This window comes from Magallana gigas, chromosome 2 (genome assembly GCF_963853765.1).
Source record: "Magallana gigas chromosome 2, xbMagGiga1.1, whole genome shotgun sequence".
NCBI lineage: Eukaryota > Metazoa > Mollusca > Bivalvia > Ostreida > Ostreidae > Magallana > Magallana gigas.
The window spans coordinates 45105855-45124701 of NC_088854.1; the positions used below are offsets into that span (position 1 = coordinate 45105855).

An 18847-nucleotide genomic window follows, 5' to 3' on the forward strand; every position below is an offset into this window, starting at 1 on the left:
AAAAACTTGATTGCTTTTTGCATAGACCATAAAAAAAAGGGCCATGGGCCGTGTATCTAACCGGAGTGCTCTCGATGAAGTTAATTACATGTATATCCTCCTGCATATTATGCAAATGTAGCTCTTTAAGAGATCATCGATTTTACAGATTGAAAAACTAATAAACAGAGCACAATATGCCCTGAAGCAAACAAAGTCAACATAGCAAAATTTGAATGGTTTTTCAGAGAACAATTTCTTATATAAATCTCTAAGCTGAAATTGTGGTAACTGGGAGGATGCAAGATTTTCAAATTCATATTTTAATGGTATAAAAATGTTGTTCTTGCTTATTGTTCAACCAGTTTATTCCTATGTTGGCTTTTTCCAGACACCAATGGTGAGGGGTCTTAAAGAGCAGTGCCATAATATGTAGCAAAGTAGTTCCAGGGAAGAATAAAAAATAACTAACTCTGTTAAAAGTATCCCACTTTAATTGAATTGAAATATTCACAACATTAAATGAGGAGTATTTAATGACAGAATAATATTTTGTATGGAATCTTGTCCACCATCAATATAAACAAGTGTGTCATTAGTATGAATGTAATGAAAAGCATGAATTTTTTTCCCACATATTTTAAAAAAACTTACAAATAGTGGTTTGACAATAAGAACACATACAATGTTCGTACCATTAACACCATAGTCTTGTCTTGTATAAGTAAAGAAGAGCAAAGGGATAATTAATTTACATTACAAATAATAATTGTCTTAAAGAAATGTTCATGACATTAGCAAGCTTGCAGAGCTTTAATATGAAATTGAATGAATTCTTTGATTTACTTTGTTTACTCAAATATACATACATAATTCTGCTTGTCTAAATTATAATCGTGTAGAACCTGCAGATTTCTATCCACAACAAGAGTTAAATTTGTATTCTGACAATTGTCATTATTATCTAGAAGACAAAGTTATAGGACGTTCGGGGCTATAATGAATATATTGCACAATTAATGGAATGAATGTCCATACGACTGCATTCATTGCAATATTGATTTCCAATGTCACTAAAATTCAGAAACCATTCATCGATGCCATGACTTACTATAAAGCGTTCATCATCAGTGTTCATTCATACATTCATTGTGTCTTTCTCTTAGCAGCTATGCCATTCTAGCTGCTTGCCTACATTTAAAAAAAATGATGACCATGTACAGAAAATCTTTAACTTCATTTTTCTTAAAAGAAAAATAAATTATTGAATACTTTTATCAAAATTCTGGGGTAATAAACATGTGTAGCACTATTGAATCTGCTCCATTCATAACATATGACTTTGACTGCACTTCAAATGAACAAATCTAGACAATTAGATCTTGTATCCATTCAAATAATTATTGACCTTTTCCAACAAGCTACAGACATTTTTTTCTCTTTAACATCCCCCATTTCTAGATTCCTGGCACAAACAAAATAGATGCAATCGCCTTACAGTGTATATGTAATAGTAAACACTACAGCAATAAGTGAAAGACAATGTGGAAAATGACTGATTAAATAAAATAAATAATACAAACATTGAACAACAATTTAACATGTGTCTAGAAAGACCATGTTTCTAAATATACATGTAGTATACTTAACCTTACATAACAGTCCATATACCTCAAAATTATCATCTAATCTAATAATATAACTTGAAAATGGAACAATATTGCCAAACAATGTAGCTTACTAATTAAGGAAAAAAAAGTTTACACTACATAAAAACAAATCTGCCAATTACCGGTACATCTAAACATTTAATACTGTTAAAGCAGATTTAATAATCATTCACTGAGCATTAAATTTGTTTATTTGTTAGATAATATTAACATTAACAAAATTAAATCATCAACAAAACAAGTACATGTTTTTATGTTTCTTTAAGTACAGTTATTTTAAACAAGAAAATCAAAACTATTTAAGTTTATAGATCAATGAAATATATCCACACAATAATTTCTGCTTTAACAGTATTATGAATATGATATTTTTAGTAATACAGTACAATATTGCAAGTTTTTGCAAGCACAATTGAATTTCATGTCAAAATGTACACAAAAACCCCACTACATTGGAATTGAAAATAAATTTTTAAGATTATAGAAGCAATAAGCAAAAACATAATGCATGTTTAATTGAATATTTTGCATACAATATAGATCATGTATTCAATGCCTAGTAAGGACCAACCTACATTATTGTGTAGATGTTAGATTTAACATTAATTAATAAATCTTAATTAAAACTCCATTTTAGCTAAGTAGACAGATATGAACAATTTTGACAGCTGTTACGTGAAACCATAAATGAAAAATCAAAATTCCTATAAACAAACAGCCTGAGTGACTTTGTACCAGGAAATGCAAGGATCTAATTTGATATTCAAAATTTTCCTTATGTCCTTGTTAATACTGTTTTCTATGTTTCTTTACCATAACAATACTGCCTCGTACCAATATGATTAAGTTTTCAGATTTAGAACAGATGGCAACTACTATGCAATTGGCAAAATCAAGGCTGTTGTTATTAGTTGCAAATGTGACAACCCTAAAATTTGATAGGTGGATCGATTAAGTTTAACTTGTTGACTATTCAAGGTCTAAACACAATTTCATTCTTAAACATTTTAAAGACTATTGAGTGAAAAAAAACAACATGTTGAGCCTAGATCATTTCTCTGTATTTATGTATAAACTGAACTTGGCTCCAAATACAATGATCTTATACCTTAACATTTGTAACATGCATGAACAGTAAATTTAACACGAACACTGGTCTTGTTTGTCCTCTGTACTCATTTTCTGTAAACCCCGAGACTCAGGAGACTTTCCAACTGTCACCACCTGGACATTATTTGGGTAACCACCTGGACCAACAAACGGAGACATCATTGGCTTGCTGTTCTTCAACTTGTGAGCAAGAGTCAAAAATATAGCATCAATATGGTTGGCTTTTTCTTCATCTTTTGCTGATGTCTCAAATAATGGCATGGTATGAGAATCAGCAAATTTCTGGGCCAGGTTTGTGTTTACTGCAACCTTGTCTGTCATGTCACACTTATTTCCAACTAGAATGCGAGGAATTTCTAGGTTTAAGTTGTGTCTGTCACATTCTTCAATCCAGCCAGGCATGTTCTCAAAGGAAGACATTTTCGTGACATCGTATACAAACACCACAGCGTGGACATTTCTGTAGTAGTGCTGCACCATGGATTTTCTGAATCTCTCTTGTCCAGCAGTATCCCAAAGCTGCAACTGGAAGTCAAATAAGAAATCAATATCTTGTGAGAGAAAAGAATTAGAATGTTTATCAGCTAGCAGAATAACCAATACACCGTTTTCATTTAATATAAAAAAATTATTCATATCATCATTATCATCTCAGTTTTAACAACATATGTTGTTGGTGCAAAATCAAATGTATAGCCTAGAATTGTTTTAATGGATGTTGCCAATTATAGATAGCCTACCTTTATTTGTTCACCGTCCACGTCAACAGTTCTTTCTCTAAAATCCACCCCAATAGTTGCTTCTGTTTTATCTGGAAATTTCCCCGTGCAGAATCTGTATGTTAGACACGTTTTTCCAACATTGGAGTCTCCGATTACAATAATCTTGAAGATTCGTCTCTGTGTCTGCTTTTCTATGACAGTGACAGAAGGGTCTTTACTTGGAGAATTTGACGCACTGTGAGTTTCTGACATCATGTTTTTCTGTTAGTATTAAAATAACTTAATTGAACAATAATTAATGTCACAGTAAAGAATATGACATCATCAAGTATGTCCTCCCCTAGCCCAACAGTTTGTCGACCACTTGCCAGCTGATTTGTTTTTGTCAGAATTAAAATCCATGTCTTATAAATGTTTGAATTCTTATATCTACAGTCATGTTTTCTAAAACGTTTCTTTGACATTTTTTAAATTAACAAAGAAAATAGTTAAGTTTAGATTTGATTACATAGATTGATTTTCTTGAATATAAACAAAAACTTATTTGAAAACAAAATTATAATTATCTTAATTTTAATATAAAAACAGTGAATGCGAGACGATAACGAGACTTGCTTCCTCCATATTGAAATTTTCCACCTCGTGGTTTGATTTGTTGATTCCATGGGAATTGTTGCCCTCGGCAATAATTGATACCCAAAATTGTTACCAAAATGCCAACAAGCAACCCTCTACCACCCAAAGAAAATGCTCTGTTCAAAAGAATCTTGGTATGTTGTGTAAAATTACATTTGCATCGACTTTTATTTGGGGGTTGGGCTTTCCAAATGCATGTCGACCTCAAGCACCTGTATAACAATTGCACAAAGAATGCATGTGCTCTCTTTGACAGTAATTGTTACAATAAAAGATTTTATGTTATGTTTGGGTAGGTTTAAAGTTTGAGAATCCTTTGTTTCGTGCAACATAGATGTTTATGTGGATTTAACTTGTAGGACAGATCAGACATACAGAATTCAGTCATAAGTTGATAGATATTGGCTTACATGTTTTTGTAGCATTCTTCACAGTAAATTGAATATCATACATTTGGCACTGATCATCAATGTGTTATGAATGAAATTGTACTGAAAGGAACTCTCTCTCTCATAATATCTTTCCAATAAATAATTACAAATAGAATTGGTTATGAAAGGTATCTTGTTTTTCGTATTATTTAATTTGTCCAATAAAAAAATCAATTACATATCACTAAACAGAACTCTTAATCTGCTTTCACAAAGGAAGTTTACCAGGGCTTAGTTTTTTTTACTGATTAACTAACCAGTTCATCACAATTGTTTGATCTCCAATACACACCTTAGGAAAGATTCACTAACTCCTTTCTGATTATAGAATAAAATATGTATGGTGATATTCACAGAGCAAACTTTAAAAAAAATGTTAGAGGATAATTTCTGAAAAATTCATGTTTAAACAATGAAAAAGGAGAAATGTATCACAACACAGTTTTTGTCCAATGATCAATACTTAGTTTATCCATTCACTAAACAAGTAAATGAACACTCAAGTTTTTATTAATAAATTCATTTTTTATTTCAATCTTTGTATTCTTTTCACTTTTCAGAAATGCTATGAACAGAAACAGTACAAGAATGGGTTAAAATTTGCAAAGCAGATTTTAGGAAATTCAAAATTTGCAGAACATGGAGGTAATTAAATTATGCAATTTATGAATAAGTTGAACCCTTAATTAGGCTTTATATCAGTGAAGACAGGCATCAATTGTGTTATCTTTTTACTAGAGGGAACGTGATTGGAAAAAAAAATTCTTATGCATACTGCCAATTTTTTTTTTTTTTTTATTTGCATGTTTTAATGTGCAAGTTAGATTTTATGAATTTTGTTATTTTCAGAAACTCTGGCAATGAAGGGTCTTACCCTAAATTGTCTGGGGAAAAAGGAAGAAGCTTATGAACATGTGCGTAGAGGATTGCGAAATGATCTGAAAAGTCATGTCTGTATCCTTTGCATCTAAAATATTTTATATTTTACTGAATGTGCATAAAACATGTTTTTAGTACTGTTTAACATGAACTTGTTTTCACAAACAGGGTCTATTTATAAACAGGAAACTGATGATTTCCTCTCATTTTGTTGTAAATGTACAATTTGCAACTTGGAAATTGCATGACATTTATACATACTAATAGTACAAGAGTTTCTTATAACATAAAAAACATGTTTTGTTGAATTTAAATTGTTTTTAAACAAATCCCTGAATCAGTTCCTTGACAGTACAAACAGGTTGGCATGTGTATGGACTACTCCAGCGATCGGATAGAAAGTATGACGAAGCAATCAAGGCATATCGGAATGCTCTCAGATGGGACAAAGTAAGAAATTGATTTATTCTTAGGAAGGATGCTTGATTTGTTTTAAGTTATTTTTGAAAAATGTCAATATATACAGTTTACAATTAAAATATTGTTCAAGATTCAATAATTTTAAAATGAAAATGGTTTGAACTCTTGTAGGATAATCTTCAGATTTTGAGAGATCTCTCTTTGCTTCAAATACAAATGAGAGATCTGGAGGGATATAGGGTAGGTATTGATTACTGGTAAATCTTGTGAGATATTATCATGAGAGACACTGGACTGTAAATGATGCATACAATGGATCCTACTGACCAATCAAGGGGAGGGATTACTCACCCATACAGCCCCTGATTGTCATGGTGATGAATTTCTCTGATACACAGTGGTGTTTACTGGTTAGATTGATGTGATGAGTCTGTCTTACACAGATAGTTGATAAATGTTGTGCTTGTTGATCAGGCTTGTTTTTCATTGAGAGGATTATTGGTTTTAGACGGATTTCAAATTTAAGTCCTCTCTTTTACTCTCTAACACTGTATGCCTGACTGTAAAAGATAACCTTACAAATGATAATTTGGAAGAATATTTTCCTCTAATACATTTACTTCATTTTGGTGATTGTATTTAGGTAAATCATACTGTGTGTGGAGAAAAAGAGCCTATTATCTTTTCTCTGTCTCATATTGTTTATGCCTTAAAAATGCAAACAAAATTTAGCATGTTTAGAGTATTGAATTATGTGAAATCAAATCTTCTCCCCAAAACCTCAGAGTCATTTTGTTGAAATGAGAATCATTGTTTTGTAGGAGACTCGTTATCAGCTGTTGGTGCTTCGACCTGGACAGAGAGCCTCGTGGATTGGGTATGCCATGGCTTACCATTTGTTAGAAGACTACGACATGGCACTCAATGTTCTGGAGGAGTTTCGAAAAACACAAATGGTAAGGACTATTTTTACAAGAATGTAAGAAGATGTTTGAATGAATTTATTTTTCTAAGAATAAAAGAAATGCCTGGTGTGAATGTATTCTATCTGATTATATTCATCAGCCCAAGAGCCTGGACTATGAACACAGTGAACTGCTGATGTACCAGAACTTAATTATGAGGGAGGCTGGAATGATCGATGAAGCCATTAACCATCTGCAAAGATATGACAAACAAATTGTTGATAGACTGGCTGTAGAAGAAACGAAAGGTATTAAATGCTGCTGAGGTCTTTGAGGTTTTGATTCACTTTGTAATTCAGTCACAAGAAATTTTTGAAAGAAATTTGAAATTTTAATAAGTTTTTGATAAGGTTTTCAGAATTTGAAACAAAAATGAATGAGTCCGTCAACAATTACAAGGTATAATTTCTTATGGAAAAGAGGACTTGTATTTTAGTAAACCTCTACTCTGCCCAACTTGGTACATGTAAACTGTAACTGAATGTTTATTCTTTGATTATTCAATGTTGTTTGATACCAGCAAAAGTATGTAATACTGCATATTGTTCCTTTTGAATAGCTGAGTTGCTGCTACAGAAAGAAAAGACTGGCTTAGCAGGAGATGTTTACCGAGGTCTGATCAATCGAAATCCTGAAAACTGGGCCTATTATACTGGTCTGGAGGAAGCCACTAAACCAAGTGAGTGATAACTTACACAGGCAGTTGGACCCTGCATTCGTTTCAACATTAAATTGTCTTGTGAATATCATGCAAAAAAGACCACTTACATGAATTTCACATGAGAAAATTTTATTCTGAGATTTATGATTTGTGCATAACTTCATAAGGCATGATATTGTATAAACTAGTACAACTTTTTTCATTGAAAATACACTTCCTAATATGAGTTGAGTTAGATTTTGTCTATTGTATTACAACAATTATTTTTCCATTTCCATTTTTGACATGCATAAAGCATAAGAGTGTTTTCTTTCAGTCAAGCTTTAATCAACCATGGTTTTTATATATGAATTTTCAGGTTCAGAGGAAGATCGTTTGAAACTCTACAAAGATATAGAACAATTATTTCCTAGGGCTTCTGCTCCTCGTCGACTTCCACTCAACTTTGCGGAAGGTAAAACACTGTGCAAACACCAAACAGTTTAAGAAGATGTCTTCATTGGTTACTGGTACTGTACATCTCCATTAACCCATTAAATAATTGGGTTTTTTTTGTTCATGTTGCATGTAAAATTTTAGGTAGTGCATTCAGGAGCTTGGCAGACACTTTTCTGAGAAGAGCTTTACAGAAAGGCGTACCTCCACTTTTTATTACACTGAAAAGGTTATACAAAGATCCAAAAAAGGTGAGGAATAAATTAATTCAAACTGTTTGTAAATGTGAGATTTGGAATAGGTGTCAGATATGCATATTTACTGTTGATCTTTCATACCCTCAAGTGTTAATTGAAAAACTGCATGTACAATTATAGTTCTTAAATTGTGTAGTTTATTTTAGATGCTCAATACATTTTTAAGGGTATTTTATATTTTTCTACATTTTAAGACGTTTTGCATGAATTCATTTTAAGAAATTTTCATTTTGCAGATTGAGATTATTGAAGATTTAGTGTTGGGATATGTCAACTGTTTAAAACAGTGCGGAAAGTTTGATAGCTCAGGTAAGCCCTAATTTGATGCATAGTAAATCTATTTCTTGAGTGTATTGAAAACATTTAAAATGATGAAGAAATGCAGTTATTATAGAAACTTTTTTTATTAAAAAGTCTTCTGCCTCTCCTATGAACTTTACACCAATTTCTTTCACAGACACTGCAGAAGTAGAACCCCCCACAACCATTCTGTGGGTCTACTACTTCCTAGCATCCCACTACGACTACAAACAAGAAACGCTAAAAGCGCTAGAGTATGTCAACCTGGCTCTAGATCATACACCACTCTTAATAGAGCTCTATGTACTCAAAGCTAAGATCTACAAGGTAAAGAGACTAAACTCAAGTTGAAAGAGACAATATCTATGAATACTCTGTGAAGTCAGTGGTTTGAATTGTGAAAATGATAGTTGTTTTTATTGCTCATTTCTGTATACTCAAAGCTTAGATCATCAAAGTAAAAAGGCATGCACACAGGATATCTATGAACTCTCCGAAAAATATACAGTTTGAATCATGAAACTGATTATTTGTGTTTTACAGCATGCGGGTGATGTTGAGGAGGCTGTTCGGCTGATGGATGAGGCTCAGTCCCTCGACACAGCTGATCGCTACATTAATTCCAAGTGTGCCAAGTACATGCTGAAGGGAAACCTAGTTCAAGAAGCTGCTGATATGTGTTCCAAATTTACAAGGGTAAATAGATGTCATTTATAAGTTCATTTAATAGAAGAACATGCATAATTATGGATCAAGTGAAGAACATGCATAATTATGGATCAAGTTGTATAACAAGAGTTGCGTGACTTTGACTTCATTCAATGTGACTTTTCTTTCACCCTCTTCTTAGGAAGGTGTGCCTGCTGTCGACAATTTAAATGAAATGCAGTGCATGTGGTTTCAAACAGAAGCTGCAGAGGCATATAAAAGAATGGGCAAGTGGGGAGAAGCTCTCAAAAAGTGCCATGAAATAGACAGAGTATGTTATAATCTAAATATTTATATTCTGATGATAATTTACACATTCAAATGTAAAATGGTATTTATATTGTTTTTCTTAAGCACAATTTTAGTGTGTCATATCTCATTCAAATGTAAATGTGTATGGATTTGAATGGGGAAAAAAACCTTTTGTATTTGGACAATACCATTTATAAAGTGAATTTGATTTTAGCATTTCACAGAAATTATAGAAGACCAGTTCGATTTCCACACATACTGCATGAGGAAGATGACATTAAGAGCATACATTGGTCTTCTGCGATTGGAGGACAAACTCAGAAACCATCAGTTCTACTTTAAGGCAGCTATGACAGCAATTGAAGTAATTTAATATTTCAAAATATTTTTTTAAAAGTTCTAAATATTTTCAGAGATAAATGGCTAAGGACATGTTTTGTTTGCTATATTATACCCAGTCCATTTTAACGTCACTCTCAGTTGTTAAGCTTTACACAATTCAGACTATTTGACAAAGCTGGACAATATCTTTATTGCAAAATGGATCAGTAGGTCAAAGGTCAGGTTTTGATAATAGATTTCAATACATGTCCCAGGGTTCAGTTGATTTGATACAGAGTTCATGAGTATTCAACATCTTTATTTTTGTAATAGGTAGTCTGATAATGTTTAAAAAATGGAGATTTTGTGTTGAATCTTTTGAACAAAAAAAAATAATTTCCTGTTTCAGATTTATTTACATCTACATGATCATCCATTATCAGATAGTGATCAAGATAAAAACCAAGATACGGGTAAGTAATGGAGAAAAACATTCTGACCTGGAAAATGTTACCTTTTGAACTTGTTTTGAGGAGCGCAAATCCCCAATCCTATTACATGTATATTTGATCATGATGTGTGTGCACATATGTTAATTAGGGCCCCGCAAGGATTTGCGTGTGCCCTATAGTAATCACTCTGTCCGTCCGTCCTTCTGTCTGTCCGTCTGTCACTCCTCCGTCCACAAATTTTCTGTTTTTGTCTAATAACTTTTTTTATGGTTGCCCTATAGTAATCACTCTGTCCGTCCGTCCTTCTGTCTGTCCGTCTGTCACTCTTCCGTCCACTCTTCCGTCCACAAATTTTCTGTTTTTGTCTAATAACTTTTTTTATGGTTGCCCAATCAAGTTCAAATTTGGTATGGTAGTTCAGTATGCAGAAATACATATTTTGATGCTAAGTTTGGTTCTCTATGTCTTCTGGTTTGGAGCTGGGGTGGTGGGGTAGATTCCTTAACTATGCATAAGAATGAATTGGCAAAGAGAGATAACTGCTTAGAATGTTACCATTCCTGTATACTTGCAGGCTGTGCAATATTTGTCCTTTGGGATTAATTAACCTTCCACAGGAAGAAAATCCTAAGCTTTATCTTTATCTGTCACATTGAGATTAATTACTGCACTGCCTGTGTCTGCAAATGAACTATGTTTTGAAGTTAGGGTCAATTTTGAATGATGTGTAGTATTGTGTACATTCTTTGAAATATGGATTTAAAATATAATATTCATACTTTATTTTGGTTAAAATACCGTACACAATGATTTATGATAATTTTATTGAATTCTAAAATCAAGATATATATCAAGATATCCCTTTTCACTATTTTATTTTTTAATTATTTTTTATTTTATTTTTTTCTGCCTTAATGCTGTTAATTTTAACAGGTAACCGGATAATAACCCCATTCTGTCATTTCGGAAAAAAAATCTTATTGTAAATTTAGAAGAAAAGGATGAGAGAGCAGAACAATTAATCCCCTGGGATTAATTATCTTGCCTGCTGCAGAGAATTTAGAGGCTTATCTCTATCTGTCATATGAAGATTAATGAACACCTTTGTCTGCAACTGATGTATTTTTGTAGAGTTTTATAACAAAGAGTTTTGTAACTAATTGTTTAGAATAAACTGATTGGGATTAAAAACAATGCATCTATCCAATTTAGAGAATTTATCACCAAGCGAGCTTAAAAAACTTCGAAACAAACAAAGGAAAGCTGCCAAAAAAGCCCAACAGGCTCAGGAGAAACAGAAAGCTGAACATGACAAGAAAGAGGCGGCAGTGAAGAAACAGGGGGACGGTGAGCTGGATGGTCCAAAGGAGGAGGAGTTGCTCCCCGAAAAACTAGCCAGGGTAAGTTTGTAGGGAACTCATTTCATTGATGACAAACTATAATGTAAAAGTTTACAATCAATTAATTTTCAATTCATTCTTAACTTTTATAATTCATTATTCGGTGATTTTTTTCTTCATTATATGATGTGATTTGTATCTTTAAAAATACCACGGAATATAATGTGAATTTTTGACCTTATAATCTGTATAGAAAATTTAAAAAAGAAAGTTGGTAGGGAATTATGTATCAACATGTACACATACACACAGTTTTTTGTGCAACTTTGATTAATTTTCCCACTTTTCTACATGAGTACATGTATAAAATTTTCCTTTTAAACATATAGTCACGATTGATGCATGAATAAATGCCTATGTTAGAACATTGGTTGTTTGATGGGGTTATAATTTTGCAGCCTGAAGAACCCCTGGAACAGTGCATCCGATTCTTAAAACCATTGCAGACGTTTACCAGTGATAGAATAGAAACACATGTGTCTGCTTATGAAATCTACAGTAGGAAAGGTGAGTGAAAAAGGAAAGGAAAATTACTGTAACTTCATGATCTGAACATGGTCCAATCAATATAAGAGTCAAAGTTCTTACAATATTACTTTAAAAGGACGGTATGATTTACATGGGCGGTATCAAATAACATTTGAAACTTCATAAAGCGAGAGTATCTTATATGACATCAGAGAAGTTGAAGATTATCATATATAAAGTTAAACAGCAATCGAACTTGGTGCTTAAAAGTAATGATGTTTGCAGATATAAACCAAAACAACATCAAGAGAAATGGTTTAATTGATTAATCATACTCAAACTCTTTGATTGTTGTTAAATATACATTGAGGAGAAACGTATGTTTGTCGTATATCGTCATTATTAAGGCGTACAAATGGTCGATGGTTTTTTTAGCAGTGTCTATGTAAAGCAATAACATTTAAATGCATAACTGAACACAAAGTAATCAAGTTAAATAAAATCATAATAATTACTAATCCTCATGCACTTGAAATCACCCTGTGAAGTCTGACACAAGACAGGTGCATGCTTCTGACACCGGAAATTGTTAAACAAACATTGACCACGCGCCGAGTCAACAGGTGATTGCTTACGTAATGGCGAATACACTGGCGATATTTAAACTTGTTTGATACAAGGAATAGTGTTGAGAGATGATAAATATTACAATACATAGAAACAAAACTATGAATAAGGGATTTCTGACACTCCTTTCATTACTCCTGTTGTATCAAGAATCATAGCTTGAAAAAATGAGGTCTTATATACAATATGCATCCCCCCCCCCCCCCACTTTTGATCAAAGTGCGTGTTATACACACGACTTTACGGTATGCTGTTTGAGTTGTTTAGAACTCTAGAATGAATGACTGTTTTTGGTTTTAAGGGGTTGGTAGAGTTAGTATAGACTTATCAACATTATTTACAGTTGTTTTAAGTGTGAATTTCTGATGAGTTAACCATTCGTTATTTTTATCAGGTAAACCTTTACTGATGTTGCAAGCTTTGAAGAGGGGCTGTCAAATCAACAAAGATCACCCACAGATACATGTGTGCAAGACACGTTTCCTTTTAACAAGTAAGATTTTTTAAATCATTATCATCCCTTACTTATCATTTTTAAAACATTTTAATAGCTGTTAGTGTAAAGTGTAACAAATGGAAAAATGCATGCGTTTAAAAGAATGTTTATCTGAGTAAAATTCAAAAATTTTCTTGGATCTATTACAGTGGTTGAATGAGACACATTGCAAGTTATAGAGGTTACTGTATACAGGGAAATATTCACCCATGTTTTATTTTTGCCCCTTTCGCCCTTGTTGTTGACTATGTCTTTGAAAATGCCCATCAGCTTGTTTTAATGCAATATTTAAACTATAAGATTTCATTGCAACTTTTTCAAATTTATTTTAATAGCCAGGCCATTTTTGACGGTTTTCTTATCTGTAGTTTAAATAAGTTTCAAAAAAAATTACATGTACATTATTTGTAAATGTGGTTTCATCAATATTCGTTAGCATGATTAATGTCAGTTTTTATGGATTTAATGAAAATCACAGTTTCAAGGATATATAACATTTAGTTTTTGATGGAACCATTGCCATGGATTTCTCATATGTTCAGTTTTACCCTAAAGATGACTTTTCCTATTTTTTAGTGAACAAAAAAGGAGAAGTTTCAGAAAGCGTTCAAAAAGTATTAAAACAAGAAATGGATAAGCTTTATTTTGGTAAAGATGCCAAGACTCTCAACAGCGAGTTCATGGACCGCAATAACAACTCAATTCTACATAGATTAGCAGGTTTGTCAAGAAGCATTGGGTTTATGGCAAAGATATGTTAATTGCAGTTAGCCATAGAATGTGAAAAGTGTTAATTTCCTGTCATAATGATTATTTCTGACAAAACAATCCCTTAAGTAAACAAGAACTGTGCAGGATGAATCAGATGCAGATGTTCCTAAGCTGATGTGAATAAACTGAAAATACCTGTACATAGTAGGAAAACGACAACTTTTCAAAAGCCAGTGAAAGTTAATGTATGTAAATTTTCAATGAAATTATGACAGGATTATTTTCTTGGGAGAAATGTCAAAGATGAAGCAAATTATAGAGTTTATTTCCCCGTCAACTTGTTTCAGAGGGGATTTAGCATGGCTAACAGTGAATATGGGTGTTGTTATATGTTGTTAGTGTACAAATTATACACATGTACACATTTACTTCTTAAGCATTGTAAAAGGTCAAACCCTATGAACATTCAAAGTTATTAGTGAAGTGTTATTTGAAATAATAAATATAATCCATTAATGTACAACTCAAATTTTATATGGAAGTTACCGTAACAATGCAACACAATTAACAAGTGAACTTGCTTAGGTGTATTGATGTTGATTGAGAAAAGACCAAATTCTAAATGTATGATAGAAAAACGTGAGGTTGTGAAGTGCTTGTACAATGCGATGCTTTTCAATCGAAAAATATTTCCTGTCACAAGGAGAGGCCCCACTTGAAGAATCTGAATACCTTCCATGATGTTGTCTGTCCGAGTAGAATTAATTTCCATGTACTTGCACAGATAAATTAATTGGTGTGTATTCTGTCTAGGTGCTAGGATTATGTACGAGTTGGATCCCACACCAGAAGTTCAGAAGAAAAGTTTAGAAATTGCCACAAGTCTTTCAGAGTCCTACACAGGAATCACCAGATTGGTACAAAATTTTTGTTTGGTCTTATTTGAAATTTCATCTTTTCCTAATAAAGAAACTTGGTTCTACATTGAATAAATTCTATTAAATTTCCATTTGAAATTGCAGAACTGTATTGAGGTACTAGAGGCGATTTGTCGAGGAGATTTTGGATCTTGTGTGTCAGTGGCTCAGGACTACCAGACAAAGTGTCACAGACTGTTCCCTTTGTGTCCCTCCTTCATCATCCCGGCAAATAGTCATCTGGACCAGATCCTTGCCAACGGCTCATAGCAGACTGATGTTTCTCCGTCTGTCTCATTGTGAACAAGCTCGCTGTCATGTGATAGGAACAGTGTCAATCTGTCTGTGACTGCACTATTTATGGAACAGTGGTTCTCCTTAAAACCCTGAGATAGACAGGAACGGGAGTGATATTTTCTCATCTATACAGCTGTGTGCTTTGTCACTGCAACATGAAAAAAAATCTCCTCATTTGTTCCTGATCAATTTTCAGCAAAAGTGTACACAAATATTTTTCTCACTATTAAAACAGTCCTGGAAACATTGTTCTATTCAAGTTAGAAAAGAGAGAGAGAGAGAGAGAGAGAGAGAGAGAGAGAGAGAGAGAGAGAGAGAGAGTGTGTGTCTTGCAGTGATTTTATTTGTCAGAGAATATCACAATATAATCAAAACACTTAAGCAGGGGTGTGCAATTACCATCGCCCGACGCCCGGGGCTACCGATTTTAGAGGTCGGGCTAGCAAAAACATTAACTGTGGTAGCCCGTCGGGCTAGTAAATCATAACCAGAGTTGGCAAAATATGCCAGTAAATTTGCAGTGTCCTAGTAGGAAAAGTGTATCGTCATTGTTATCACTGAGGCATGATATCTGCTCCTTTTAAGTCATGATAGCCTAAAAATTTCTTAAGCATTTTTTTCTCGTGCTACATTCTTCTGAGAAAAACAATCTGCTGTAAGTTTCACACTTTGAAGTTTTACCGACAGTGTTGACCTGACCAGTGGCTAGACGAGATAGTCACGCCTCACTGCTCATGGCTTCCGTAGTTACCTGTGCAGCTGTTTCAAGTGACATCAGTGTAAAATGATTCCTTTTTCTTTGATATGTATTCATTGGCTTTTTTTAATATATTTTTTTTTACAGAGAGAGAGAGAGAGAGATGCATTACAGAGAAATAAATTTCTGCACTAACTATTCTCATGAACACATTTTAAAGTGACCTGCTTGGTGAATTAAAAAAAAATCATATTTTGCATATCATTATTTGTGCATTTTCCATTATTTTAAATTAAAATTTACCATTACTTAATTAATTGCATAGGTGTATTTTGTAAATGGAAATTAAACAGGATAAAATGCATGCACACATAGATAGTTGCAGTGATTTTATAGAGTCTGTTCACATTCACAATGTTATGTTTGGGTTTTATTATATAAACGGTACCCAAACCAATTTTGTAACTAAAATGTGAGAGATCAATGAAGTTGAATATTTTTGAACTAGTCTACCACAGAAAACATGCAAGTAATAAATATTTCGTATATTAATAATTATATACATGTACTAGTATCATACAGGGTTTTTTATAAAATGAAATGTCGACATGTCCGAAATAGTCTGGCTAGTAACTTTGAATCTTGGGCTAGTAACTTTGGTACTCCCACTAGCCCCTGGGCTAGTGGCCAAATTTTGTAATTGCACACCCCTGTTAAGGCATGTTAACCTCTTTGATATGCCTTGAAAACAATCCTAAGTTTCTTGGGCCAGAAATTTTGAACACTTGGTTTTCCTCAAAGATTTCAAATAGAAGACCAAATTATTCCTTTATTAAATGTCAATAAAATTGATAATTAAAGGAGTATCAGCAGTGCCCATGAAACTTGATTTTCTTTTTTTTTTGGCCATAATTAGCTTGTCTGTATGCAAAATAGTTAAAGTGAATGCTTGATATCCATTGAAAGAGATAACTTTTTGTCATGATAAGTTTATGTAAAGTGTTTGAAATTTTTTCATTTTATTCTTGAATGATTTTCAGTATCATAAATTTTTTTTTCTTTTTTTAAAAACCATGTTCAACAAAGATATCAATTGATACAGACACTTTATAGTAACAGCTTTTGATAAATAATTATTTTAAATTCTTCCATACTTTTTTTTTAGTTCAAAAAATTCTCTCAAAAGTATCAAAGACTGCAAATAGGCATTCCTTATTCCATCATATCTTATGATAAACATGAAAGTGTATAGTTAATTATGCAGAATTGCAGATATAATGATGCAAATATGTGAAGCATTTTTAGCTTGTTTAGTAAGTTGGAGAAAACCATTTTTACAGCTGTTTTTAAGTGTTTTCTTCTATTATCAAAGTCAACAAAATTGTTTTGTGTATTTATATACATGTAGCTTGTGGATTACAAAGTCCATATGATGTCCATTTTCTATAGGCAATGTATCTGTTCTTGTTTTTTTTTTTTTTATACATGTACCATGTCTATAGTATTGTTTGTCCTTATTTCTAAAAGTTTCCTCAGTATTTCTTGTGTGAGTGCTTCAGAATTTTTATCCATTTCTTGATGCTTCTGAATTAAACCATTTGCTTGTTGTTTAAAAAATTTACATATATCTAACAATGCTGGCAATATATGCATTAATGATTATCAAACAAATGTGCAAAAAACAGTGCCACATGTTCTCCTAGTGCATTTACTCTGAATATTTTGTGATTTAAAAATAAATGTCGTGTATCTTGCCTGATGAGCAATCGGCAAGATCATCAGTCTATAACTTGGAGTAATTAAAATAATTCCCCACCGTTTACTGTGATAATTATTACATTAAATGTATGTTTAAAATCCGTTATAAGTTTTTCTAATTCCTTAAGTGTAATGACAGTAACAAAAGAATATTTTTCCTCCCACTTCCAATTTTTTTTTTTTATACAGTTTTGGCTTCTCTGCAAATGATCAGTTTTGTAGCATGTGTACGGGTGCATTGATTTTTCATTTTATTTTTTCATAAGAAGTACTGTATGTATACCTGTGTCATGGGAAATTCAACAATAAACATGGTTTTGTTTCCATGAATACATTTCGAAAATGGTAGTGAACAAAAAATGAAACTAGGAAAAAAAACAGTGAGCTGCGAGTGTACAAGTAGCATGATTAGCTCCTGTGTGTTGGTGAGTGTTAACTACACATATGTAGTGTGACATAGTCTGTTGATTGAATATTTTACATGTATGTGGGAATGAAGCATGGTTTGGACGAGTGGATGCATTGATAAGAATTTTCCACATGAAATAAATTTATTTCTTAATTTATTACCATGTTTGTTATATTATATGCTGGCATTTTCTCTTCTAGCACTATAAGGTACATGGAAGAATTAAAGCAAGAATTTTGCTAAAAATTTAAATATGGTGTTGATAGTAATTTTATAAAATGAAAAAGAATTGGAAAAAACACAATCATATACATGTATAAGCAAACTCAATTATTATCTTATTTATTTCATCCTTGAATAAATGGCTAATCATCATTTATCTAATTTAACGTAGCTCGCGGGTTTGCTGACGTCACAATAGGAATCGACGTAAAGAGTTGACCGTCATAGTAAACTCATATTTTTATTTTAAAATGACAAATGAGATATTTAGAAGTTTAAGGAGGCTGATTTGGGTTTTTTTGCGGAAAAACTACAATAGCAAAACTCTTTATTTTTTAACCATATGTAATTTAAACCAACTCTAGTTTATATGCGAAGGTTCATGAAAATCGACCGTCTGGTTCTTTTAAGGGACCATCTCAAAATAGAGGTACATTTACTATAGGAATGTATAGGAAACTGTCATTTTCCTCACATCAAAGCAGTTTTAAAAAATACTACAATAGCTTTTTTTCTCAAATTGTTATATATGATAAGTAATATCATTTCCTACCTTATATGTAAAAAACACAAAATTCTACCGTCTGGTTTTTAGTGGGGGCCATCTCAAAATATTAAAATGCACCAAATTTTGCTATATATTTGGA

At 32.5% G+C, this 18847-nt stretch overlaps 2 protein-coding genes across 2 annotated transcripts; one reads left to right on the forward strand and one right to left on the reverse strand.

The window, feature by feature from the left end:
- Positions 1-455: 455 nt before the first annotated feature.
- On the reverse strand, positions 456-3890 carry LOC105338680 (putative Ras-related protein Rab-33). Its single transcript, XM_011443904.4, has 2 exons — positions 3500-3890; positions 456-3284 (listed from the first exon to the last, which is right to left on the reverse strand). Exons 1-2 carry the CDS (start codon positions 3734-3736, stop codon positions 2790-2792), a joined length of 732 nt encoding a protein of 243 aa, XP_011442206.2. The 5' UTR covers positions 3737-3890; the 3' UTR covers positions 456-2789.
- Positions 3891-4089: 199 nt separating this feature from the next.
- On the forward strand, positions 4090-18135 carry LOC105338681 (N-alpha-acetyltransferase 15, NatA auxiliary subunit). The gene is made up of 22 exons (XM_011443905.4): positions 4090-4251; positions 5109-5193; positions 5398-5502; positions 5789-5877; positions 6019-6087; positions 6669-6803; positions 6913-7060; positions 7372-7491; positions 7832-7927; positions 8053-8159; positions 8402-8474; positions 8623-8792; positions 9009-9161; positions 9316-9444; positions 9640-9789; positions 10156-10219; positions 11411-11598; positions 11997-12105; positions 13088-13186; positions 13766-13909; positions 14714-14817; positions 14923-18135. Exons 1-22 carry the CDS (start codon positions 4195-4197, stop codon positions 15085-15087), a joined length of 2559 nt encoding a protein of 852 aa, XP_011442207.3. The 5' UTR covers positions 4090-4194; the 3' UTR covers positions 15088-18135.
- Positions 18136-18847: the final 712 nt, after the last annotated feature.